The sequence below is a fragment of the Scophthalmus maximus genome, chromosome 7 (assembly GCF_022379125.1).
Source record: "Scophthalmus maximus strain ysfricsl-2021 chromosome 7, ASM2237912v1, whole genome shotgun sequence".
In the NCBI taxonomy this organism is placed as follows: Eukaryota; Metazoa; Chordata; class Actinopteri; order Pleuronectiformes; family Scophthalmidae; genus Scophthalmus; species Scophthalmus maximus.
The window spans coordinates 7,369,285-7,395,005 of record NC_061521.1 but is presented as its reverse complement, the minus strand read 5'-3'; the positions used below and the strand labels follow the sequence as shown (position 1 = coordinate 7,395,005).

Genomic DNA, 25,721 nt, shown 5'->3' with positions numbered 1-25,721 from the left:
AAGGAGGCAGCGGAAACGTTCAGGCAGCGGGACCGCTCCTAACCACAGTGTGGCAGCCTCCCATTGGTCCGCCTGGCGCGTCGCTCTGCCCCGGTCAGCCAACGAGAGGGCAGGCGAACGAGACCTCATTGTCCCAGAACCAATCATAACTTGGCAAAATCAAAACTCCTCTGTCACACGCATGAAGTGGTCATGATTCAACTTCATTTCTCGATTTCGTTTTCATCGCTTGTAAATGATCTGCAAACGACTTGAATGCAGCGATGAACGCACAATATCCCAGCCCACGCATTTCCGGGACACCCGAAGTAACGTTGCGGCACTGAACAATGTGTTGCGGTGTTATGCTAGTGTCATTTTCATCAGGTACACCTAAACCTAGTGCAAGTCTAACGCAACAATCCTACAATTAGTCTTCCCCCTATGAAGGTTGCTGTGTTCAGTTGTTGTTGAAAGTATATTGAAGAGGTGCACGATTCAAAGGCTTCACTATGCCTAAGTAAACATATGCACGTATGCATAAGTAAACAAGTTATCAGTGCAATGTATTTTCTTAGTTTTCTGTCTCTCTATGCTCCTGCCATCAATTATTTTATCTAAGTAAAATACACTAGAATCCAAGACGTAAAAAAAAGAATTTAAAAAAGCATAAAAAAGAAGATAAGAAAAGATAAGATATTCCTTTATTCGTCCCACAACTGCGACACATGGGTGTTACTTTGAATTTCTTTTTTTAAAAAGCAAAAGATATGTACAAAATATAAAAACTGTATACAGAGCAGCAGTAACTACAATCGCACATGGAGCATAAAATATTGCACTCAATTGAAATGAAAATTGCACCTTTTAACCGTTCCCGTGAATTATTACAGTGGGTTGAGTCCGGGAGTGTGTGTGTGTGTGTGTGTATGTGTGTGTGTGTGTGTGTGTGTGTGTGTTCTACTGAGAGCAGTGCTGGTTGTACAGTCTCACAGCAGCAGGGAGGAAGGAAGGAAGGACAGGACAGACTGTGCCAGTGGAAATCCAACAGCAGCTCTTTGGTTTTTCCAGCATTGATCTGGAGGCGGTTCCACTGGGCACCAGTCCACAAAGTCCTGAGTCAGTTCTCTGTGCCCCCTGTCATCGTCATCCAACTGTGATGAGCCGGACGATGGCAGAGTCGTCCGAGAACTTCTGTAGGTGGCATAGATGTTGTCTGAATCAAATATGTGCAGACTGAGGGAATATTTTGGTGGTGTAGAGCAGTGACATGTGAGTCAATCCGTTGTAAGTTCATGAGGTACACCTCACTCAAACTAATGTAGTGTACTAAAACATTTGCATGAAATCCTCTTTTCGTGAAGGTTTCGATATTAAATTTGTGTTGGAAGTATGTTAAAGAGGCGTCGATTCAACAGTGTGATCACTTTGGAGGATGTCGTCTGCTCTGGTGCTGCTGAACTACTTTTCACCCGCCTCGTTTAAAACCAGTGATGGACGACTAAACCACATCCCATTCTCTTTCTCAGGTTGTATTCCAGCAGAGGATTAATGGGCGGTCACCAGATACACAATGAAGCCGTAAATGTTTAGTCTGGAGCCTCATTGCACAGAGTAGGGGGGGAAATGTGAGATGACGACCAACCAGCAGGCAGGTTTTCTGATGAACAGGTTAATCTGACTAGGATTATGAGACCATTATGTAGATAAGCGTTGCTGCTTCCTTCCTTGTAAAACCAATACATGTTGTTAAGGCCTTCTACCTTTTAGAATATGTATTTAATTTAGAATTTTGATATGAATCACTGATATGAAGTGGTGTGGAAGTAGTGCCGGTCATCCTGGTGTTTCTTGACTGTTGTAATAGTTTCTGTTAATTATTTGTTGTGGGCTGTCTGGCATTATTTTGTGTTGTGTTTGTGTCGCTGGCTCTGTGGTTGTCTGACTCCGACTGTTTCCTGTTCTCAAGTCTCTCTTTCCCAGATAAATAAAAGCTTGAATCCACTCAGGGGAAAGAACATTTGTCTGGCATCGAGCATATTTCTTCTTTTTTTTAATTAGCTTTTCCTATTATTGAAGGCGGGCAGGCAAAACCACTCTTCAAATTCATTAGCACAGTCACTTGCATAAATGTTTTCCGTCTGTATAAAGCTGCAGTTATATTTAGATGCCAGCAGAGGGTGCTCTTTGAGCAGCTCCCGAATCTGTGGTGTACAGTACTGTGTCATAGTCATTAAAAATAAAATTTCCCAATCAAGTGAATGTCTAGGCTTTGATACCCCCTTAACTCTTTACTCGCCTATCCTTTTTTATAACTCAGAATTTATTAAATTACATCTTTAAAGGATAGACTCAACTCCTTAACACAACCTTTACTTGTTAATGTCATTCTGGTCCCAAAACCAAGACTAACAAGTGTGATGTTGGCAAGAGCCAACACAACCCACATGTAATCTTTTTAAATGTCACATTAGGAACCATATTTAATTTAGATCTTGGGCCCCTAAAGGTATAATTTCCAGCTGTCATGCAAACTGTAGTATTAATTTGATGGAGACCGGTAAAGAAAAGTAGTGAAATTAAAAAATAAAAAGAATATTGTAATTGATATGAAAGATATCAAAATTACTATTGAGCCTCTTTTTTTAATTTTTAATTTTTTTACAAAGATACAGAACACAGTTTAAAGAGCTGATATGATCTTATTTTAGGTGAACAGTTATTTGTATTTACAGCAGAATACAACAGATAAGATATCAGCGCTCACGCTGCTCTGCACTCTTTCACATGTCTGATCATACAGTACTATGGAGTCTATATAATACATTGTGCATTCACTATATGCACTTTAGATACAGTAAAATATTATATAATGTATTGAGACTCGTGGACTTTCAATCCAAACAAAGTTACACTATTTACATCTAAAAAAGGGTGTAGGCAGAGGTGTACAAAAATAGCATTGCACTACACAGCACTTTGTAAAACATCTGTGCTGTTTCAAGGTCACAGACTGGACACCCACTAGCGTCTCAGCACATCCTCTATATACACTAAAGACAGTGCAGAGCATCAAACAACAATGTACATGTACATGGTACTACAACTGCAACATGTTCTTGTTATTTCTATTGAGCAAATTCAGGAACTTCAGCACATGGAATGATTTGAATTCCACTATTGATATAATCCAAATAAAATTCTGACGAGCGGCTGAATTAGCTTCAGCTGAGGCTTCACAGTCACTGCAGCTTGGTTTCTGGCTCGTCTACTTCTCATTAATGTTCCGAGCTGTCAGGAATGATCACTTCCATGGTGTGTAGATTCCAGTACTATCTCATCTTTGGGCAAATATGTAGCTACTGCATTTGGCCTTTGAAGGGGACGGTAATACATTTTTCATCCCCATTTAATCCCCATTTCATCCCCTCTGAACACAGTCCACTATAACACCGTCATCACTACTCCTCCACCATTTTACCTGCGTTCATTTTAGCGTGTGGATCTGTGCTGTGCGGCGCTCACTCTTCCACGCCGCAGAGATCCGTTCTCCGTTCCCCCTCAAAGCCCCTTCTCCTCCCCCAGAAGACAGAGATCCCCCATTGCCTCGGTGAAGTGGCTGCCATGGCAACCCGCTTGCTCCTCAGCCATATGTGGAACAAGGAGGAGGAGAGAGGGGGAGAGAAGAGGAGAGAAGAGGAGAGGTCTGTTAGTGTTATGTTAGTGACATGCTCTGAGTACTGTGACAGACAGAGGGTGTGTGTGTGTGTGTGTGTGTGTGTGTGTGTGTGTGTGCGCGCGTGCGTGTTCAGGACATCAGACCCTTGCTCCACGTCCTTGAAGAGAGAGGAATAGATTCCTTGTGCCACACAACACCAACACTCTCAGCTGCGTCTCCTCCGAACACTGAGCGCCTTGTTGTCCTGTCAGCGTCCGGACCAAAACAACGGGAAAAATTGCTGCCAGTTTCATCAGTGGAGAAAATAAACGGCCGTTCCTTCACAAATGGGACAAAGCACTGGTTACAGACTTTCTGCACTCCAGAGAAGATACTGATGTCTTCACACTCACTTTTAAACATAAGACGGACACAAATACAGTACAAGTTCATATTCATTTTCAAGTGCAGTTTTCTGTGGTCAGTATTTCACCATAGATTTTAAAGGAGAACGCTGGTGATATTACATATTTTTGATATCGTCCAAACAAATCCCAAGAAAAAAACCTCAAAATGCATTGGACCCACTTTCCATACTTAACGCTGTGCTGACAGCCCACACACAATGACAGTCGTCTACTACAGCCCTAAAACAACTGATATGTTCATATCATTCTGTCTACTGCTTCGATCCTGAATTCATTGCCCATATAGTCTTGAGATGAGGACATGCGTCTTCGTTTGACAACCCCAGCACGTTCATCTTTGCATTTAATGACCACGGCGAACTCGCGTATCATGTATGTCAATGTACGCTGTACAAGTGTTCCATAAGGAGTGGTGTGATTCTTAAAACCGAGCCTGAAGCGAAACAGTCTGTGTGAGTAGAGACGTGGCGATGGTGTGCATTTCTATGTGAACGCTTGAACACAATGACCGAGGTAATTCTAAATTCTACAGCGCTTTGTTTCAGGTGGTGCATTGGTGTGATAGGTCATTTAGTCTTAGTTGTGGTTGTACAAACAACTCACGCCACTCACATCCGTATAGGCTGTTACATGACTTGTGGTTGGATCAACACTGGATAAACTCTGACATACAGTACTTTCTAATCCGGGTTGCTACATGAGCTGTCTGACGTCCGTCACGTAATTATATATTGCTACATGAGCTGTTGTTGGACAAACACCGACTGGATACACACTGACACTAATCACTTAAGTCTGGGTTGCTACACAGCTGCATCTTGGATGTTTTCGATTTCCATACACATAACATTACACAGCCATGGTTGGATAATCCACCCCGTGGTTGGACTATCCAGCGTGGTTGGATAATTCACCCACTGTTATAGTTACCTATTTATAACTACCATATCCTGTATTCCAGGGTGGCACTTGCAGACAGTCAGCCACTTGTAGCGGCTGACTTTGTCTTGAAGAAAACACCCCCGACACGAAGACACTATCCATTTGTGTTACCTACGAGATGGACAAGAAGAACAACAACCCCGGACTTCTCAAGAAGATGATGAAAAAGAGGAATAACACCTCTGGAGTTCCCACCGATGTGGTCACTGAGAAGAAGAAGAAGAAGAAGAATGAAAAAACAAACACCCCTGGAAGTACTATCGGGATGGTCACCAAGAAGAACAGCATCTCCGGCATTTCCACCAACATGGGCGATATATCTAACCCCGTTGATGAAACAGCTTTCAAATTAACCCTCAAAGTGTCGATATCAAGCTACAGAATGGCCAAGATCGCAGTAAGTCAAAGTTACATCGTATGCTGATGATCAAAGAGGGGAGGGGGTCGTCAATATAGGCCTATTGTATTGTATCACTGTTATATTGCACGTGTCATGTATCACTACCCCTGTATCCACCCCCGAAATAAAGACATATGATACCACTAATAAGTGTAATGGTTGTTGTTGATTATGAATATGGTAACGGTCTTGAGGTCCCCAGCACCGAGGCGCCATGAAGGGACGGGGACATACACAACTCCCGGGAACATGTTTTGGATTAGTAACATCCATTATTTGGTGTGAGCATACTGCTTAGGAATAGAGGGAGACACAGGAAGGACACCGCTATATAAGATTCAGGGTGTGCGGTGGGTGCGATATAGTCAGCAGATACAGGGAGAGCTCCTCTCCCACCAGGTCCACGCTGTTCTCTCTGCCTTTATCCTTCATGTACTGACACTGCAGACCCAAAAGCTACCAGGCTCACAACACGACCCGGTTGGTAATCCCATCCGAGAATAGGCTTTTAGCTACTGCACCGATGAACCTCGTTTCGTTTCCTCTGTTATCCAATGGAAGAGTGTTGATCATACCTTAAAAAACCATATCATAAACATGTTACAACACTCTGAGTTTATACCACTAGCATGTTGTTCATAAATACCCTCTGCCTTAAATCAACACTGCTTTTGAACCCCTACATGGTGCCACAGTCTTCACCAAGCTAGATCTCCGCAATGCATACCATCTGGTCCGGATAAAGGAAGGAGACGAGTGGAAAACCACCTTCAACACACCTCTTGGACACTTTGAATACCTGGTCATGCCTTTTGGTCTCACTAACGCGCCTGCAGTGTTCCAAGCTCTGGTAAACAACGTCCTCAGAGACCTGCTAAACCGGTCAGTGTCCTGACTAGAGCCATGCACCAGAGGTCGCCTATGCTCTTGCGTGGCAGGTGTCACACCGGTTCTCATCTTGAGGGCTGCAAGTCCATTTGACCTGCGTAGCGCCCTTATCATGTCACTGATGTTACGAGACCGTCCAGGCTTGGATGTTATCAACTCTACCGTTGCGATCATCATGGTTGCACTGTAGTCCCATTTCAAAGTCTCAAAGTCTCGAATAACGAGGTAGAAATATGTGAGATTCCCATGACCTTCAGGCACCTAATAACTAGCGGGTCACGCTGATACTGTATCTGACTGAGCCTCGCTCGCCTCTTCATCCGGTACTGCAAAAGGGCTTTAGAGTGAGAAAACATGGTGTAAGATCCACACCTCCGCAGGGTCTGTGATGTAGTATACAATATTATTTAGTATAGTGTCAGATGTGCTCGCTTATGACAAGATGCTGTTAGACTGACTACTGTGCACCGATATCCCTTTAGTCAACCGGAATATCCTTGGTGTTGTATTGTGGTTGGATATTCAATGTTAACTCAGACCCAGGTCTAGGCTCTTATAACAGGGTGGTGATACACAATTATATGAAACATACACAGCTTAGAGTGTCTTTACATATACACCTTTATTACATTACACACATGACCCACCACCTTTATTACATTACACACACGAGCCACCACTTAGTATGCGCCGAGAACAACAACTATACAACATTCCGAGGTCCCATTGATGTCAGCATATTGACAGTAGTCAAGTTGTGGACACGTGATCATGCATCCAGTTCTGTGTGCCAACGTCAACCTCATTCACGACCACATATGGGATAGGAATAACCTCAAGTGTGTCAAACGTTTAACACGATCTCCTTTCAAACCCCTAAGTGTCATTAGTGTCATCATCGGTGTTCTACACCCTCTAAAATGTTTTATCATGAATGCCTTTGGAACCCCTGAGCATCACTAGTGTCATCATCGGTGTTCTACACCCTCTAACCTGGCACGTTTTATGTGTTTCACTCTCAGCGAGGTCGGCGAGCCTCTCGGACGCCGAGTAGTACTCCTTTTACTAGCCGGCTACTTGTCACAGGTAACTGCCCCAGAGGTCGCCTTGCTCTTGCGTGGCAGGTGTCACACCGGTTCTCATCTCGAGGCCCGCAAGTCCATTTGACGTAGCGCCCTTATCATGTCACTGAGGTTACGAGACCGTCCAGGCTTGGATGTTATCAACTCTCCCTTTGTGATCATCATGGTTGCACTGTAGGCCCATTTCAAAGTCTCAACGGAGAACATGTCACCATCGTGTACATTGTTAAACATTTCAACCGCGTCCTTTCCTCTCCCAATCCTCCTCAATTGTCTCCATTATACTTGTGACGTGCCTTATCTATATAACACTTGAGACGATTCGGAATTGTCATGTCCTTCTCAACCCCTTGAAACTTGTCCATCATCCCAGCTAGTATGTCCCTGGCAAACTCCTGTAGTGTAGGAAGATACCTTGGTACGAACGTGACTGCTTCAACCGCGGTCATGTGATGCAGTAACGATCTCAAACTGGAGAAGTGTATACCTTCATGAAGTCCAAGTTTATATCCAGACTCATGGAATCTTACATAGTACTCATCCCCTTCTGAGGTCACGATGTGGAAGAGATATCCAGGTTCGGGGACGCTTAGACAACACAGTACAGCAGCTGTAGTGGTGGTGGGGTATGTCCTAGCCGACTCAGTTACCCACTTGCGGAGTGGGGCTGTTTTGGCTATGCGTTTTAAAAACGCCCCCCTCCCGGATGTTTACCCGGTTGCGGAGTGTGTACATTATCCCTCCCGTCGTCCCCCGGGGTCGAAGTGTTGACCCGAATCCCGCGTTCGCTTCGCAGCTCCCTTTGGTCCCGGGGTCGCTTTGACCCGAGGCCCTTGTTCGTTCGCAGCTCCCTTTGGTCCCGGGGTCGCTCTGACCCAAGGCCCGTGTTCGCTTCGCAGCTCCCTTTGATCCCGGGGTCGCTTTGACCCAAGGCCCGTGTTTGCTTTGCAGCTCCCTTTGGTCCTGGGGTCACTTTGACCCGAGGCCCATGTTCGCTTCGTAGCTCCCTTTGGTCCCGGGGTCGCTTTGACCCGAGGCCCGTGTTCCCTTCGGCCCGTGTTCGCTTCGCAGCTCCCTTTGATCCCGGGGTCGCTTTGACCCAAGGCCCGTGTTTGCTTTGCAGCTCCCTTTGGTCCCGGGGTCACTTTGACCCGAGGCCCGTGTTCGCTTCGTAGCTCCCTTTGGTCCCGGGGTCGCTTTGACCTGAATCCCGTGTTCGCTTCGCAGCTCCCTGTGGTCCCGGGGTCGCTTTGACCCGAGACCCGTGTTTGCTTCAGCCCGTATTCACTTCGTAGCTCCCTTTGGTCCCGGGGTTGCTTTGACCCGGGGCCCGTGCAGCTCCCTTTGGTCCCGGGGTCGCTTTGACCCGAGGCCCATGTTCGCTTCGCAGCTCGCTTTGGTCCCGGGGTCGCCTTGACCCGAGGCCCGTGTTCAATCGGGGCCTTTACGTGAAGAAAGCGTTGAGAGCGGAAGGGCGATCTTCCACACCACTATGCAGCTAAAGGTCTTTCACACATACTCGAGCCTGCTACGATTCGACGACCGCAAGTCGAGACCCCGAAAGACGTGCGACTGACAAATTGGCGGCCATACACGAGGTCTGGGACTAGTGGGTGGCGCGACTGCCGTACCTCTACAACCCGGGACCTCACGTGACGGTGGACGAGCAACTGGTTCCTTACAGAGGTCGTATACATTTTCGGTCGTGTTGTCTCCAACATCCCACCGATGAAGTTCTGCAGAGGGAGCTGTGCAAATACGGTATGATAATGTCAACGTTCAGGAAGCTGCCAGGCAGCAAGTCTCCTCGGATGAAACATGTTGTCTCTCACAGGAGACAAGTGTACATGATCCTCAATAAGAAGGAAGAGGAGTTGAATCTAGTGTTCAGAGTCAAAGTGGGGAATTTTGGGAATGTGATCTTTTTTAATTCAGGGCCAGAAAAGTGTTTTGGCTGTGGGGATGAGGGGCATGTAGTGAGAGCCTGCCCTGAGGAAAATCAGAAACCAGCTGAACCTGAAAAGGAAAAGGATCCACCAGGTCAGACTTAAAAGGAGATGCCGTCAGAAAAAGGGATAAATCAGAACCCAGTTGAACCTGAAAAGGAAAACGATCCACCAGGTCAGACTGAACAACAGGTGCCGTCAGAAAGGGATAAATGTTAATTTGGTTGTGTTGGGCGAAAATGGAAATGTTCTCAGACTGACTGCGAGGAAAAGAAAACAGAAAAACAAGAAAGGTGATCCTCAGGCCAAAAAAGTGGTAGTGGGGGAAGAGGTGGTGGAGGAGGACGAGGAGGAGGAAAGGGTTGAGGAAGAAATGTACCAGGTACAGCAGATAAGAAAATTCCTTCAGAAAACAAAAAAACACAAAAATGTAAAGTTTGAGGACCATTTTGGGGACAAACAAATGTTATTAGTCTCAATGAGGGCTCAGATGAACCTTAGAGGTGAAGGAGACTTCACAGACCAGGAGTTCTATAGATTGAAGAATCTGGTTCGGAGGATCAAACTTGAGCTTTCAAATGTTGAGGAAAATGAGGACATGTAAGACGGTCTGTCTGCTGTCGGTCTTAACTTTTGTATCTTTTTAATGTGTGTGTCTCTCCTCACGTCTTTGGAAATGATGATGTCGTCTGGAGGCCAGTAACCAGCACCATTTAAAGGGGGGTAGTATGTCTGAGTCTCGATGCTTCATTGTTTTTAGTGGACTGTGGTTTTTCCCTTTGTGTGAACTGCTTAATTTTTATCAAGGACTTTTTGAAGCATGGAAACTTTTTAAATGGACCAGACTGGAACCTGCAGCATCTCTGTTCTGGCTCCTGGAGAGGCCTCTGCTGTGGATGGCAGCAGACCCGGACTCGCCGAGCTGGAGTGACAAAACTGAGGGGGATCGTGGAGGCTGCTGGGCAGTAGTCTCTCTGCTGGGCCTGAGGTCGGCCCGCCACACCAGGAACATTCTGAATGGTTGGAACAAACGACTGGACAGTGAAGACAAAGGGATGCTGCGGAACTATTTTAATGGGACCGAAAACCCTCGATTTCGGGAGACCCTTTTCCAAACTCTGCGTTTTTATGACTTTAATGCATTCTTTGATTTATTTTTTGTTTTTTATTTTTAGGTCATTTGTAAAACAACCCTGATGTTTCTGGTGAATTTTTTTTTAATAAAAGTTGTTTTTCAAAAATCAAAAAAACTCTCTCTCTCTCGACCTCTCTCGACCTCTCTCTCGCCCACAGGCCGGTGTCTTTTCAGACAGTATATGCCCAGCAAGCCGGCGAAATACGGGATCAAGTCGTGGGTGTCCTGCGACGCCAGATCCAGCTACGCGTGGAAGATGCAAGTCTACACCGGGAAGCCGACCGGCGGAGCCCCAGAGAAGAACCAGGGGATACGCGTGGCGCTCCACGTGACGGAGGGACTGCGCGGTCACAATGTCACGTGTGACAACTTCTTCACCTCCTACGAACTCGGACAGCGGCTCCTGAGGAGGGGCATCACCATGGTCGGCACAACCTGGACAAGGTGATCGGGACCTACAGCTGCCGAAGGATGACGGCCCGCTGGTCCCTGGTCGTCTTCCACAACATCACCGACGTGTCCTCCTACGACGCCTTGTTGATATGGCGAGAGCTCAACCCCGGCTGGATGCCGCGCAAGCGGAGGGTGTTCCTGGAGCAGCTGGGCAAGGCGCTCGTCACGATGTTCATCGCGAGACGGGAGCGTCTCCCTCGCACAAATAAAGCAACTATTTTTGTTTTTTTTCTTGCTTTTTTAAACTGTAGATTTCGTGGACTAATGAGCATTTCCAGTACAAGAGTAATGAAGGGACATGTCATCCAATGGCTCACTGATGTGTTTTAATAGTATCAGGATCAATCCACTGTTGGTTTGGTCTTTTAATGGTACTTGTCAACAGCAGATAAAGTTGAGTCAATTTTATTTCTATAGCCCCAGGTCATAAATTACACATTTGCCGCAATGGGGCTTTACAATCTGTACAGTGTCCTTAATCCCTCTTTTCAGATACGGAAAACCTCCAAAAAATGGGGGAATGCCAGGAACCGCACCAGAGAACAATCCCTCGTTCATGACGGACAAACATGCAATAGATGTTGTGTGTACAACAGAGCAAAATTACAAAGTGGACGATCGGGGATGATGAAATAACATCACCAGACATTTTCCAGATTTAAAAGGTCTTGGCTCTGAGTGGAAACAACAACGCCATGTGTGCCAGCCATTTCAGCAGAATACAGTTTTGTCACGCCGCAGACTAATCATAGTCACATGACACGATGCAGCCGGGCTGATCGCAATCATGCTCCTCCAGCTTGATTACCATGGTTACCCAAGGCTTGCTCGGGCAAAATGCTCTTGGATAAAATTGAGCGTATTTCAAGTAGAAACGAGGGAGGGAAAAAAGCAATGTGACAGACAGAGGAAGACTGTACTGTTAAATAGATGATTGCTTTAATAAAAGACATTACAGTGTGACATTCAGTAATGCGCTGGAATGATATTGCTTCAGTAGTTTACAGTACAGAACCTAGCCCCGGCCACTGTGTGTTACATTACAGTCCGACACCGGTGTGTCATCGAACAGTCAAATCCGCAAGTCTCTTCAGTCTCACACTGTTAATCTACATTCAAACCCACTCAAAATGGTTAAAAGACACTATGTATGTATGCACAATCAACAATGGATGGACTATACAAGCACCAGATAATAGACATGACCGATCAACTAACGGGGACAGGGAGGGAGGGAGGCAACAGAGACGGGCTGAGTATAGGACATGCTGCAGGGTAAAGCCAGGTGTGGTGGGCTGAGGAAGCAGAGCCACAGATTCTGTTCGGCCATGCAGAGACGAGCAAACTGGCGGCCGTCTTTGATCCGTTACAACAGCCTACAGTTTGCGCATCCTTCATTAACATTCGCTGCCATTTGAACTGAGTTTTGAGTTCAAAACCCTTCAAATGCACCAATAACCCACTTAAGCCCATTGCAGTACTGCGGGACCCTGGCTGGGTTTGATCAGGTAGCTGTGTATAATATATGCAGCTTATATCATAGAGAGGAAGTGGGGAAGGTTGTAGGGTTGATTAGATAAGTAGTAGTAAATGAGGCGATGACATAGATATTTATGATATCTATGGGCACAGAATAGCGTGGTTTGTGCCCAGAGGGTTTTGAGCGGAGGTCAGGGATTAGTCGGTGTCTACTTGAACTGCTTGGGCGGTGGGGGCACCTTGATGTCCTGGCCCCTCTCCAGTCTCTTCTCGCACTCGATTAAGTAGTTGACGCCATCGACCACTGTCTGCACCAACTGGACCTGGAGGAGGGAACCAAATCAAAGCATGATGGACACTCTAAGACACATTTGCAACATTTCCAACACCATCATCTTGGAAACTCAATTGATTTCAATACATATAGGTTGGCTTAGTAGGGATGGAGGGTACTGTTTAGCCTGTGAAAGCAAGTATTACAATATTTTATAATGTCTTTTGGGAGAGAGAGAGGAGGGAAGTGACATGCAGTATCTTAAGAGGTTTCTGCCTTTCCGGTGTATTTGGGCTAAGCTAGGCAAACCAGCTGTTGGCTCTAGGTACATACAGTATTTACTGCACAGGTACAAGAGTGGCATCAACCTTCTCATCTAACTCTTGGCAAAAAAAAATCAATCAATGACATTACAGACACCATCGAATATGAACGCAAGCATCCTGCTCTCATAACAGAGGTGTGAGAGAAGCATCAACTGGAGGCCTATAACATTTTCAAGGAATAACCAGAGTCAAAAACACAGGCCACCTCTCAAACATTTACAACAATCCAACTGGTGTGTTAGTTTTAAGCACTGCAGTTACAGTCGCATGGTTTGAACACAGAAAGCACAGTAAAGGACTTTTTTGCATATTCTATTTATCTACAGGTAAAGAAAATCCTCTCCATATGCAGAAATTATGTCATGATCTGATATCTGACATAGAAAGTTATTGATGTATGTAAACACTATTTGGATTGGTTTAAGGTTAACGAGAAAAAGTTGCATGCTACACACTTGACTCTCCTGCACTCTTGTCAGACCTTCTGCAGTTCCCTCATCCCTCCATCTCTTAACTTATTGACCGCACACAGAGAGTGTTCCTCAAACCCCTTATAGGGGAAACGGTGGTTGGAGTCAGACAATATTATGTATCTGCACCGTATTGGGCACTGATTAGTGCACTACACTCCACCCAGAAACAGTGAAGAGCCATCTCCAAGTCTCCATCTAATCAGATTAATATATGCACCCACCCACTCACTCACTCACTCACTCACTCACAACAATAGCAGAACAGCTCCATTGTACTGTATGACTCTGTCACACAGGCGTGACAGCATGACCAAGGACAAAACAAAGACAAACTGCAAGTACAGCCTGTCCTCTCCTCTCCTCTTTACTGAGGAGGTCGTCAACGACAACCAGCAACAGGCCCATCCTGTCGGCTAATAAACAGCTCCGGTTGAGCATGTCGGAGGTGAAAGCTCTGCTCTGTTGATAAAAGGTAGACAATTACCCTCTAGACCTTTATTGTCACTCAGCGCCCCAGCTTTGTGAATTCCTACCTCAGAGTGTCCCAGGCGGTCCAGGTTGGAGATGTCGAACACGCCGCCCACAGCAGCGGTGTCGACACCACCCGTCCCTCGCTTCTGCAGACGCAGGTTGTCCAGGATCTTATTCAGGCGCGGATCCTGGAAGGTGTGTGTGTGTGTGGGGGGGGGGGGGGGGAGTATTTTCAATGCAATTAGATCAACATTTTAATCAATACACATCTGTATATTTTCTCGCAGGTACCTTGAATTAAGACCACTTTTACCACCATCCACCCAGGGTGACCCCAGAGGTGTTCCCAGGCCAGATGAGATAAATGCAGCCTCAACGGGAAGGAGCAGTGTCTCTACTCCAGGCTCCCTTCACGTGTTGGAGCTCCTTACCCAATCTATCTATTAGGGTGAGCCCAGGCAACCTTGTGGAGGAAACTCATTTCGACCATTCACATTCGCAATCTAATTTTTTTCAGTCGCGACCCAAATAATGGTCCAGAGTTAAGTTTCAATAATCCGTCGGACTCTCCTTTCACACTGCTCTTCCCCAGGCCCTGTTACACACCTCCATGGGACACCAAAAGGCCCGTCAGCCATGACAGCTCATCAAGTGTTAACAACAAAATACTGTTACCGTTTCCATCCATCCATCCATCCATCCATCTAACAACATAAACCTCCAATATTTCATAAATAAGAATCATATTAGAAACATAAGTTGACCATTTAAAGAGAAAGCCTATTATGCTTTGATATTTTAATACTTAGGTTTTTTAAGGCCATGTCGACATTTTGGTCTATCACTCTGTAAGACTGATAGAAAAGTAACATGAAAAGATCCCACATTATCTACTGAGGTATAAAGTACGTAACTATCTTCATTCAGACACAACTATTGAGTTACCTTGCTCAGCAGGGGCAGTTTGACATGGACCCCGGCCCTGAGGCCTGTGCCCAGGTTAGAGGGGCAGGTGAGGACGTAGCCGAGCCTCTCGTTCCACATGAACTCCCAGCCTCTCTCCTGGATCAGACGCTCCACCTGGGAGGGAGACAATCAGTCACATCACATTGTTATACTCAAACAAAAGTCATTGACCCTATGATACGTTTGATTGACGTGTACATTTTGTTCACGCGGAGCAAACTGTTCACAGCTGACAAGGTCAAAAGACCTGAGAGTTGTTGACTTGAAATAAACCTGGGTGGGAGTGGACCGACGCAAACACTGGCATACCCCTACTGTCTGCAACAGTTCAATGCCAGATGTTGCACTGCTCGTCCTGTGCACTGCTCGTAATGGGGAACTGGGACCGCTTGGATAAATAAATCATGTTTGCATGGCCATGTTTGGACAGTGTGCTTTTGTGCCTCTGTCTACAGGCTTTACATCCATAGCAGGACAGAGACTAGTGTAAGCAGTTATTTTTGCTCTGGCAAGCATGCACCATCGGCTTTTAGACTGTATTCATTTGCCTTCTGTTGGCTGATGAAATCCTAAAGACATCTTATGACAGCAGGATGGGTACGCCCCCTACAGCTGAAGCCTCCGACAAATGCTGTGTCCAGGTGCACAGTGGTCCATTATGATCCAGTACCTTGGTTAAATCAGACACAACTAACATCAGACTGCTTGCAACACAAAACAGAGTATATGTGCTTTTATGCACATCAGACTGTTGTAATTCATATGAGATGCAGCGGGAACATAGTGCATGCATATCAGAGTGAAAAATCCCACGGTAGTTCAAAGTTCAGTCTGCGTATTCTAAATCCCAGCCATTGCTACCTCTCTCGTTCTAACTCAAAACACTCCCCAGACACATACACACAGTGTTACCTCCTTGAGGCCTCGGCAGAACCTCTCAAAGACTCTCTTCATGTTGCCTCCCTTCTCCATGGAGATGACCCTGGTGTGGTCCTCCTCGTTGACCCAGATCAGAAATGTCTTCTCATTGTTGTGCCTGCAAAAAAGTAAAGTTATACAGGATTATTGGTCCTCGTGGATAAAGGTCATTTGTCCTCAGCGTATTCCCCATCAGGGAGCAGTGGAAAGACAGGCAGGAGTGATATATTCTGAAGCAGTGAGCAGTAAACTTAAACCCCAGAGCTGTTGTTCCTTTCCTTTCCAGACCTTGTGGACAATTTTCTAACCTCATCAGCAACTTCGATACATTAACTTATTCCAAATAGGAATATGTGTTAGTCACATATACAGTTAATGAATAACTGAATCTTTCCCCCCTGACTGAATCGATACAGAAGTGGTATTTCGAAGGGCCTGTTGTGGGGAAGCGTGTAGGATAAGTCAATAAGAAGATGATGGGTTTTTCTATATTAAGGGAGCCACGTGAGGCTGGGGAGCAGAGAGAAGGCCATTAACCGTCAATAGATGAGGTTAATGCTTGTTTATGCCGCGGGTCATTGACTCTTGTGTTTGTCAGAGTGGCCTGCATGGCTACACTGTGCAATGTGGTACTGATTTATGGTATACATCCTCATGTCAACAATATGGAAAACTACGGTGTTACCACGGTGTAGAAATATGGTCACAATCTCCCCTTCTGTTCCCCAGTTATGGTGTGAACTAACATTATGACGTCACAGTGAAATTGACATGAGACCATTTGGATATAAAATGTCATCACTTTATCAATTTAACGTATCAGACGTGTCATCATTACCTCCACCAAGGCGGTTCATTTTTTTGTACGCTGGTTTGCTTGTTTGTCGGAAGGATTATGCAAAAGCTACTGAATGGATTTGCAAGAAACTTGGTCCAAGGATGGGACACGGGCCAAGACAGAACCCATACAATTTTGAAGCGGATCCATTCTAATTCATAATTACATTATAGATAAATTATTTCTAAATCTAATTAAAGCAAGTCAATATATGATGAAGTGTGGAATGAAAGATGGTAATGTCAGTAGGTTTGTAAAACACATTATAGTCCAGATTTAAGATCTAAGAATTTATCTATTTATAATTTTTGGATGGATTAAATGGTACAGATATTCCTCGTCTTCAGAAGATGAATCCCAATGACAAAACAGTAGATTATTTATCTACTGTCCTTTGCACATAAAAAATATTCCCTTGCCCCCACACGCAAGATCCTATAACCTCTTTTGATCAGATCCTGGTGAGATTAAGATTAAGGTAACCCAATGTGTAAAACCAAATCACCACATTCCCCTTGAAAGACACAATAAATATTCATTGGCATGGAATAATCATTTCGATTTTGGTCACCCTCGGAGTGACAGCGGCGAACACGTTCATGCTCATCAGAGGAGGACGGTGGGTTACAATGACCTGGTGGCACCAATCTCAGAGCCAACTGCTAAATTTAAGATTTTTCAAGTGTACAAAGCCACTACAGAGGCTTTTTTGTCCATACCAACCTCCTTGAAATTGGTAAAAAGATTTGAAAAACGGATTTAGGTTGTGGAGGCAGCAGGTTGGGGAGAGATGCTGCAGACAGACAGGGAATAAGGGAAGAGGAAGAGATAAAGGGGGTTCGAGTAAAAATAGAGCAGCAGTGTGTGATATTTGAACCAGGGGGAGAGAGAACATGAGGGGATAGTGAAAAGTTCTAGTAGAAGTGTGGAGGATGATAAATGAACATTAGAGAAAGTGGAGCGTGACATGTGGATGGTGAAAAAGAAAGAAAGGAAAGCGGGGAGGAGATCAAGAAAAAAAAAACTGAAAGAGGAGATGATGGAGGGATGAAGTTAAGGTGAATTATTAAGGAGAGGAGAGGTTGGCTGACCGGACTGGCAGAGGGAGGGAGGGAGGGAGGAGGCTGGTGATTGATTTTGGCTGGCTCACGCTCGGCGCTGAGGGAGCATCGTCCGCATTGCTCACACACAAACACCGCTCAGCAACAGGGAAATGACATCACTGCTGCGACCATGACAGCGAAGAAATGAATGCCAAAGTTCATATATAATGAATGTTGCCCATCCAAAAAGCTTAATGGGCAGCAAATGACCCCTCCTTTCTATAAATATTCACTGCTGTCAAAATGCGGCAACCAACAGCCCGGAAAAAGTGTACAGTAGTAAAACCAAATATGACGATCTAAATATGGGTCAGTTTCTTTTGTTTGATAAGTGGCAATTTAAATCAAATACATGCCTGACTTCTTCGTACAGGAGTTTGGTTATTCCATCAAATGCAGTATTTTCTCGTCAAACATCAGAAAAAAATATTGTGATGTCCGACATGAATACCTCAGACTGGCCCTCTCCTTTACAATGCACTATCAAGACGTCACTGCGTAAACTATTAATGGTGGTTTCCTTCATAATGATTTCAAACATATCCTTGAACACTAACCTTTACAGAAGAAAAGCAAACTACAGTATGACCATTTGTAATTATTAATCAAAGAGCAATCTCCCACATGACCTTCCTCGGTAAAGTACTTACGAAATGTTTAGGGTCAATAAAATAATTGATCTACAGTGTAGAGGATTCATAGCAATCAAATAAGTTACGTTACCATTAAGATCAACACTGATTAAAATCCTGTCAACACCATGACACTGTAGATCATGAACATTTTATTTAAAGGCTTAAACATTCAGTTTCCCTACAGGATAAAAGCGCCTTTTTTAAAAATCAAAGATTTTTACAGGAATTCCACAAGGGTCAATACTCGGCCCGTTGGCTTTTAATTTGTACATGATCCCTGTCTGGAAATATTAGGAGGAAATGTAATGTATCTTATCTTGCATTTGTTCATGACAAATGATGAAACACATCTGATGATCGAAATCGATCAATAATCAAACTGGTAAATTGTACTAACGAGATCAATTACTGTTATTAGTTATTTTGATGCAGATCCAAACTAAAAAGCCAAGGCAGCTATTAACTTGAAAAAATATATACAAGAATTAATATCTCAGTAGTTTGACAAACTGCTTCCCATAACCATCCTAGAAATGTCAAACTGCTGTAATGCTCTTGCATCTGCGCTGAATTACCAATAGAGACAATAGAAGGACCTCTTCTATACAACCTACAACCTAATGTGGACCTTGAGTCTCCTGTGCTTACTTGTATTAAAAATGCACAACTGTATGCAGACAATATTAACCAACAGATCTTTTCACTTACCAAATACCACGGGCATCTGGCCAGTCACGAGCCATGCCTGCACACGTCAGGAGGGGTGACACAGGCTTGTCAAACAGGAAGTGGTCCTGTTGTAAACACAGAGAACCAAAGTCTTACTCTCACAGTGCGAACAACAGTTGTGACTGAAGTGGTGGGAACTTAGAGTGCACAGTATAAAGACAAGGGGTGTGAGACTTGACAATTCAATAATCTGGTCAATCATTCTCATTCCGGGTGGGAGAAAAGTATCATGGCACGATCCTCCCACATTGATGATATTATGTGATGATTCTTTTCTTTTTTTCTGCTACTGTATTAAAATGACTGACTATACAGTCGGTATGTGCAGTTTTAGATGATTACTGTGCTTCAAAGTTGAGTGAAATGTAAAACTTCAAGGTTTTGATGTTATATTTCACCAGAATGCTAGTTCTCCATGTGATTTAACTGTAACGCAGATTCGGTGAACACATTCTGTTTCTACATAAGATAAACCCAAGTTCAAGGTCATCCAAGAGAAAATACCTGTTTGAAACAGATATGGTACATGGGACAAGTGTCTTGCCCAAGGACACATCGGATTGACTGAGGGAAGCTGGGATCGAACCGCCAGCCTTTGGATGAGAGGACGACAGAATCTACCCCCTGAGCCACAGCCGCCCATCAGCATTAGCCTCAATGTCTCTTATCTTAGCCCCAAATACAGTGTAGGAATGTTATTGCATCCATAATTATAACTTCAGAGGATAAGACATTTGAAATGGTCAAATGACGGTTTGCTAGCACACCCTTTCCCACAAAACAATGCTGTTGTTGGTGAAAAGGGGGAAAAAAAAGCAACATCCCAGTAGTACTCACATCAATGAGACACTGCTGCTCCTTGTCTGTCATCTGGGTGAGACTGAAGTATCTGCCAGTCAGGTCGTCTTTCAGACCAGACAGGGCGTCCACCACCACCCTCTCCACCTCCCTGCGCTCTGCCCGGGTGCAGGCGGGGGGCAGGCTCAGACCCCGGATGCTGCGGCCCGTCCTCACCCTGGAGGACAGCACGTAGCGCTCGTCAAATTGGCCCGACTGGACCTGCAACAAAAGACAGTCAGGGTAGACAAATGCCGCGCTTCTTCCACCGGATGCACATTGTTTGTTTTCCTAGTCGCCGAATGAAACCCGTCTTTCCGACGAGAAGAAGCTGTGTGTTGTCTGTGTGCACGTTACCTTGCTGGCATCCAGGTCGGTGGGGTGCTTCATGGTGCTGGGGTCGTAGCCATTGTGCCTCTCCTTGATGACCGGGTCCAGCAGGTCTGCAAATACCTGGAACAGACCCAGAGGTCAACAATAAAACAATGTAAGACTTTTTTATTTGTTATGCATTAAAGATGTGGACAAAAAATATGTGACAACTGACATTTTCAACATGGACAGAGGCTGTTTCTGGACCAAAGACTGTGCCAAACCGAAACTATTAATAAGTAGGTTTTGTTGGGGGTGAAATGCCTCGAGGACATTTCAGCAGGGCATTAACAGGGACCGTGACTTCACTTAAATCTTGTGACGCTGCTTCATTATAGTTTTTCTACAGGCGACATCTAATACACAGTATTTCAAAGTTTAACACTACCTTCATGTGTTTCTCTTCTTCTGGTACAATTTCCGTTGACATGCCAGTGACCCTGATATTTTGCAGATTCAGTATGTACATGGATGACGTGTTCCTCAAATTATCATGGTTGTGATAATGAAACAAAACAGCAAAAGGAGAAAGCGAGGAAACAAAAAATAATAATAGCCCATTTGACTGAAACTTTTGTATCCAGGATACAGTCTGAAGCATAATGTCAATAAATTATGATATATTCTGAAGTGGTCTGAAGGCTGGTAGTGACCTTGTTACTTTACGGTCCAGTTTGTAAACCTTTACATTCCCTACTTACACAACTTATCACAAGCCACTGTCTGGTCACCAACACCACACCCATACGAGCACAATGAAGAGAAACACCCACACATGTACAGTAAACAGCAGTGATCAATGATGAATCATATGTTGCATTACATTACTGCATGAAAACATTAACAGAAATTCTGCACACAAAATTGCCATATCAACCAAATCAATATATTCCCCCCAAAAAAGGGAAACTGTGCAGACCTCTTTGCAGGGTCACAAACTTTTATTTGATTGACTGGAGTTACTGCCTCGTCATTGTTTGCCTCCGCCAACCAGAAAAGTTGCAGGTCTGTCCAGACTCATATATGTAGGGAAGACTTTAAAAGGAATTAAATAAAATGTGCAAAGTGTATTTTATTATAATTAGAACATAAAATTATGGAATCGTGGCCAAAAACGTGTTTTGTGAGGTCACAGTGACCTTGACCTTTGACCACCAAATCGAATGAGTTCCTCCTTGAGTTTCAAGGAATATCTCAGAAACTTTTCTGAGATATCACGTTTATGAAAATGAGTCGGACGGATAAGCACTACGACTGACAATCCAAGAGCATATCCTGACTGCTGTAATAAGTCCGAGATATTTTCTACATCTAAATGAGGAAGGCAATTAAAGTGGAAATGTACTCAGCTGCTCACTATAGCTAGATAATGAAAGATCCCAGAAGAGGTGTACTGGCCTAAACTCCCCCTCTCCTATGCTGTAATACTTTTTCATCGGAAACAGGGAAAGGGAGGAATGGTTACCAGATTCTCCGAAAGTTGTCAATGATTTGCGATGAATAAAAGCTCTTTATCTATGATGAAATCATCGTAAAAACCAACAGTAGAGGAAGCTGGGTTGCGACTAATTACCAAATAAGTTATTTCCTGCACCTCCCCTCCCCCTTTTCCCTTCGAAGTTTGCACTTCAAAGATACACATGGATGTGTGCCAGCCCTTTTTTTCCCCTCTCCAGTCAGCCCCGAGGAGCTCGCACGTGTGCGCCGCTGTGTTTGAGAAAGGCCCAGCGATGTCTGACCTCGTAGGACTCCTCGTCTCCGGCCACCATGCCGACGGTCTTGATGAAGGGGTGCCCGGGGTTGTCCACGCCCGTCTGGATGGCCTGGTCCAGCGTGTAGCCGTTGGGAGTGGCCTTATCACACAGCTTGGCATAGATGGCGGGAGTCAGGTGACTGGCCATGCAGTTGTTGTGTTGGCGCAGGTCAGGGTACTCCGCACTGTGCAAATACAAAATGCAAGATAACGCACAGTTGCACTGAAAAGGGGGGAAAAAAACAAAACTCTTCTGGCAGCGTGGGCAAGGGTTAATGATGGAGCTGTGCCCTTGAAGCAGGCTCAGAGTGAGCGACTCGCTCAAAGACACTTCCACATGTCACGTACACAAGTAACTGGGGATTAAACTCTGGTTATGTGACACCCTGCAGCAAAAATGAGGCCTACTCATAGATAACATAGGCGAAAGATGATAAAAGGCAATGAAGCCAAGGGCTTTAATCCTCATGAGATGTTGAAGGAGGCATTCATTCAATGTTGATGGATTAAAAAAAGCCTTCAGATCCACATTAGTCAAGCAAAAATAACGCCGCTGAACTGACTAATGTCTTAGTCAAGTCTATCTTCAAATTAATTATTCAGGCTTTTTTTGTAGGCTGGTATGGGAAAAACCCAAATGAACCGCAGCCAGACTGACTTTTATCTGGACAAAGAACTCAGAATGTCAAAAGACTAAAAGTGCAGAAGCAGCACAGACTAAGTAGCTTATGGATTTCTGCCTCCTGCTCCGTGTCAACACATTAGGAAGGCCCGAGACGTTCAAATATAAAATAACACAGTAACTGTGACTCAGCAGAACATTAACGGTGACAATGTGCATGAACAGAACATCCAAAAGGTCTGTGCCATGGACAGATTTGCCCGGTCTAAATTTCATCATTGCACAGTGATGGCTTCTTGTCTTATTTCTGTCTATTCTTTCCTCTACACAACGGCACAAGGCCGCCCCCCCCCCCCCCCCCCCCCCCCCATTATGAATTCAGAAGATCTTTCACATAACCAGCGCTAGCACACTGTCCTGTTCTACTGTACCATGATGGTTTTTTTTTTATTCTTAGGGTCATTCGTATTAGAAAGCAACAGTAAAACGTGTGTTGCTTTAGAATCGCTTCCTGCCCCTTTAAAGGTTGGTATTTTTTGTTTATTGTGATCTAAATTCCTTGCACTTTTATATTAGTAAAGTCGGAAGCAGAACTTGTAACAGAGTATTTCTACATGGTGCTTTGGCTACGTAGTTCTTCTTCCGCCACTGTCACTGTATTACAGCAATTCATTTGATATCAGTGCTTTTGTGACATTATTTGTGCCTTTATATTCTGATGTAAAGACCACAGTTATAGGCTTTTCTCCTCCCGTCTTAATCCTCCTCCACCAACAACATAACCATGAAAACTTTTTTTGTCGCCTTATCTTTTCCCGAACATCATACTAGTTTGGAAAGTTAATAACGCAAAGATTTGTGTATCACACAGGCTGGATTCAGGGTGTGTTTCCCTCTGAGGTTAGGCCAGTTCACTGAATCAATAAAGTCTGATAAGACGCAGCCATCAGTAGCTGTTTGGTTGCCTTGGCCACTGAAACACACCGAGGAATGGTTGGTAAGGTCACACACTAATCTCCAAACCAATGTCAACGCCTCTATAACATTTTGTATGTACGTGAGCAGCATACCTGCTCCTATGGTGTGACGGTTATGTAACGACCACGCAGGGCAGGGTTTTATATGCAAGCAGCAGATAAGGCTTTATTAATCTGTAGCCTTTATACAGTACGCTGCTTACTGATCCACGCAGGCGTGTCGTGGGACACGTACGCATCCCTCCCTCAGCGTCTCAGCACCTCTTAATCATACCGTAATGGGACGTTGGATGCACACACAAAAGCAACATTTGTTTCTATTCATTCCACAAAATGAAATACCAAATATGACATATTATCTGCAGCTCTGATTCGTATTAGTGGGATGTAAGATAAGCAGTTTTCCCTTAAAGGCTCATCATTACTAGGATTATTTTAGGAGTATAGGTTAGATTTTCATATTTGATTCCACTTGTGCTTATCATTTTGATTGGTATGGTTTAAAAAAAATGATCCTGTGGTTTTTTTCCCCCACCCGAGTTTAAATCTATTTGGTGCTTTATTCATCTGGCATCAAATAAGAATAATATTTATACTGTGATATGACAGCCTAATAAAGCACGTATAATAGCATTAAAATGATTTGGCTGTAAATGTACCTTTTATGAAAATCAAATCTTTGGCTTAGATTTTTGAAAAATTGCACCAAAAAGCCATGACATGACATGAGATGAGATGATCAATAATAATGAGAAATTCATACATGTGGAGCCTGATGCTGTGTGGTGTAACGGGACACACGCAGGGGGGGGGCGCAACGTTACCTGGCGGGGTACATCCTGCGGACGGGCGTCCCGGCGGTGACATGGTCCCGGTGCAGCAGGAATCCGGCCGTGACGGAGCCGCCCACCAGCGACAGGACCCCGAGGTGTCGCCTGGAGGACAGGATCCTGGAGAAGCTGCTGGCCATGTTGCTGGTTTTCAACGGCGTCTTATTCCCACGGTCGCGGGACGGAAGGACGGACGGAGGGAGTGAGGGAGTGAGGGAGTGAGGGGCAGGTGGATGCGGGCGTCGGGGATGGAGTGGCTCCGGTGGAATGAGAGCACGGGGGATACGACCCGAGCGGAGCGGCGTCAAGGCGGAGGCAGAGGCACGGGACCGGGGCCGGTGCCAGCTTCAAAATAAAAGCACGAGATTACGCAGCGACCATGAAGGAGTATTTCGTCGCCGGGCCGATGGAAATGACATGACACACATTTCATTGATTTCTAGCGTGGAAATAAATACACGTTAATGAAATAAATAAATAGCCTAATTGATAAACTGTCGGTGGCCTGTGCAATGGTTTGTTCATTTGGGGGGATGTTGAATCTTCTTTTTATTTTTACCATTTACTTTATTTGACATCTATAGTTACTTCACAGATTTGTTCTTTACTCAAATAGACATTATATCATCAGCTTATAAATTATTAATTTAGATTAACTAACCAAAAAGTAAATGGGGCCTACTTAAAAATTGGATATAGCCGTTTATTGACAATGCTTACATCACAAACATGGCATGTGTTTTTTTGCTTCTTCTACAAAACAAGTCTAGACATTTATTCAAATTCATCGGGGATACGAAACTAGGTCATGGTGAGCAAAGAATTTCCCCCCAAAAAAGAGCTTTGAGTGATCTGTATAGAAAAAGCAGCGGCGGCTCGTCAACGGACGAGCCTCAGAAATTTGAGGAGGGGAAAAAAAAGGTACGTGTGATGCCAATTAAAACACCATTGAGTTTGAGATGCTAAGTGTATTAACTGAATGAACATTCAGGTTTGTTCAGGTTACTGCCGGTTGTCGTCCCGACTCCTGTTGAACGTGTGGTGGCACTCACCTTGCAAACTGACCTGTTTACAGGGTAGAAACATGGGTCCAGCAAACGGTCGCGCCAAGCACACGCTGATCCCCGTCCGAGTTGTTAGAAGACACCACATCCTTTGTCCATAACACACATATAACAAACATATAACACACACACACACACACACA

At 44.6% G+C, this 25,721-nt stretch overlaps 1 protein-coding gene across 2 annotated transcripts; it reads right to left on the bottom strand.

Moving 5' to 3' along the window:
* Positions 1 to 11,828: 11,828 nt before the first annotated feature.
* ckmt1 (creatine kinase, mitochondrial 1) lies at positions 11,829 to 25,719 on the bottom strand. 2 transcript variants are annotated; one of them, XM_047333466.1, is made up of 10 exons: positions 25,567 to 25,719; positions 24,509 to 24,859; positions 22,072 to 22,270; positions 20,318 to 20,413; positions 19,961 to 20,182; positions 19,103 to 19,188; positions 15,813 to 15,936; positions 14,880 to 15,014; positions 13,997 to 14,122; positions 11,829 to 12,713 (listed from the first exon to the last, which is right to left on the bottom strand). In XM_047333466.1, exons 2-10 carry the CDS (start codon positions 24,652 to 24,654, stop codon positions 12,600 to 12,602), a joined length of 1,248 nt encoding a protein of 415 aa, XP_047189422.1. In that variant the 5' UTR covers positions 24,655 to 24,859; positions 25,567 to 25,719; the 3' UTR covers positions 11,829 to 12,599. The 2 variants fall into 2 exon arrangements, with proteins under 2 accessions (XP_047189422.1, XP_047189423.1); XM_047333467.1 differs by having other exon boundaries at positions 25,580 to 25,686.
* Between the last annotated feature and the right edge of the window lie 2 nt (positions 25,720 to 25,721).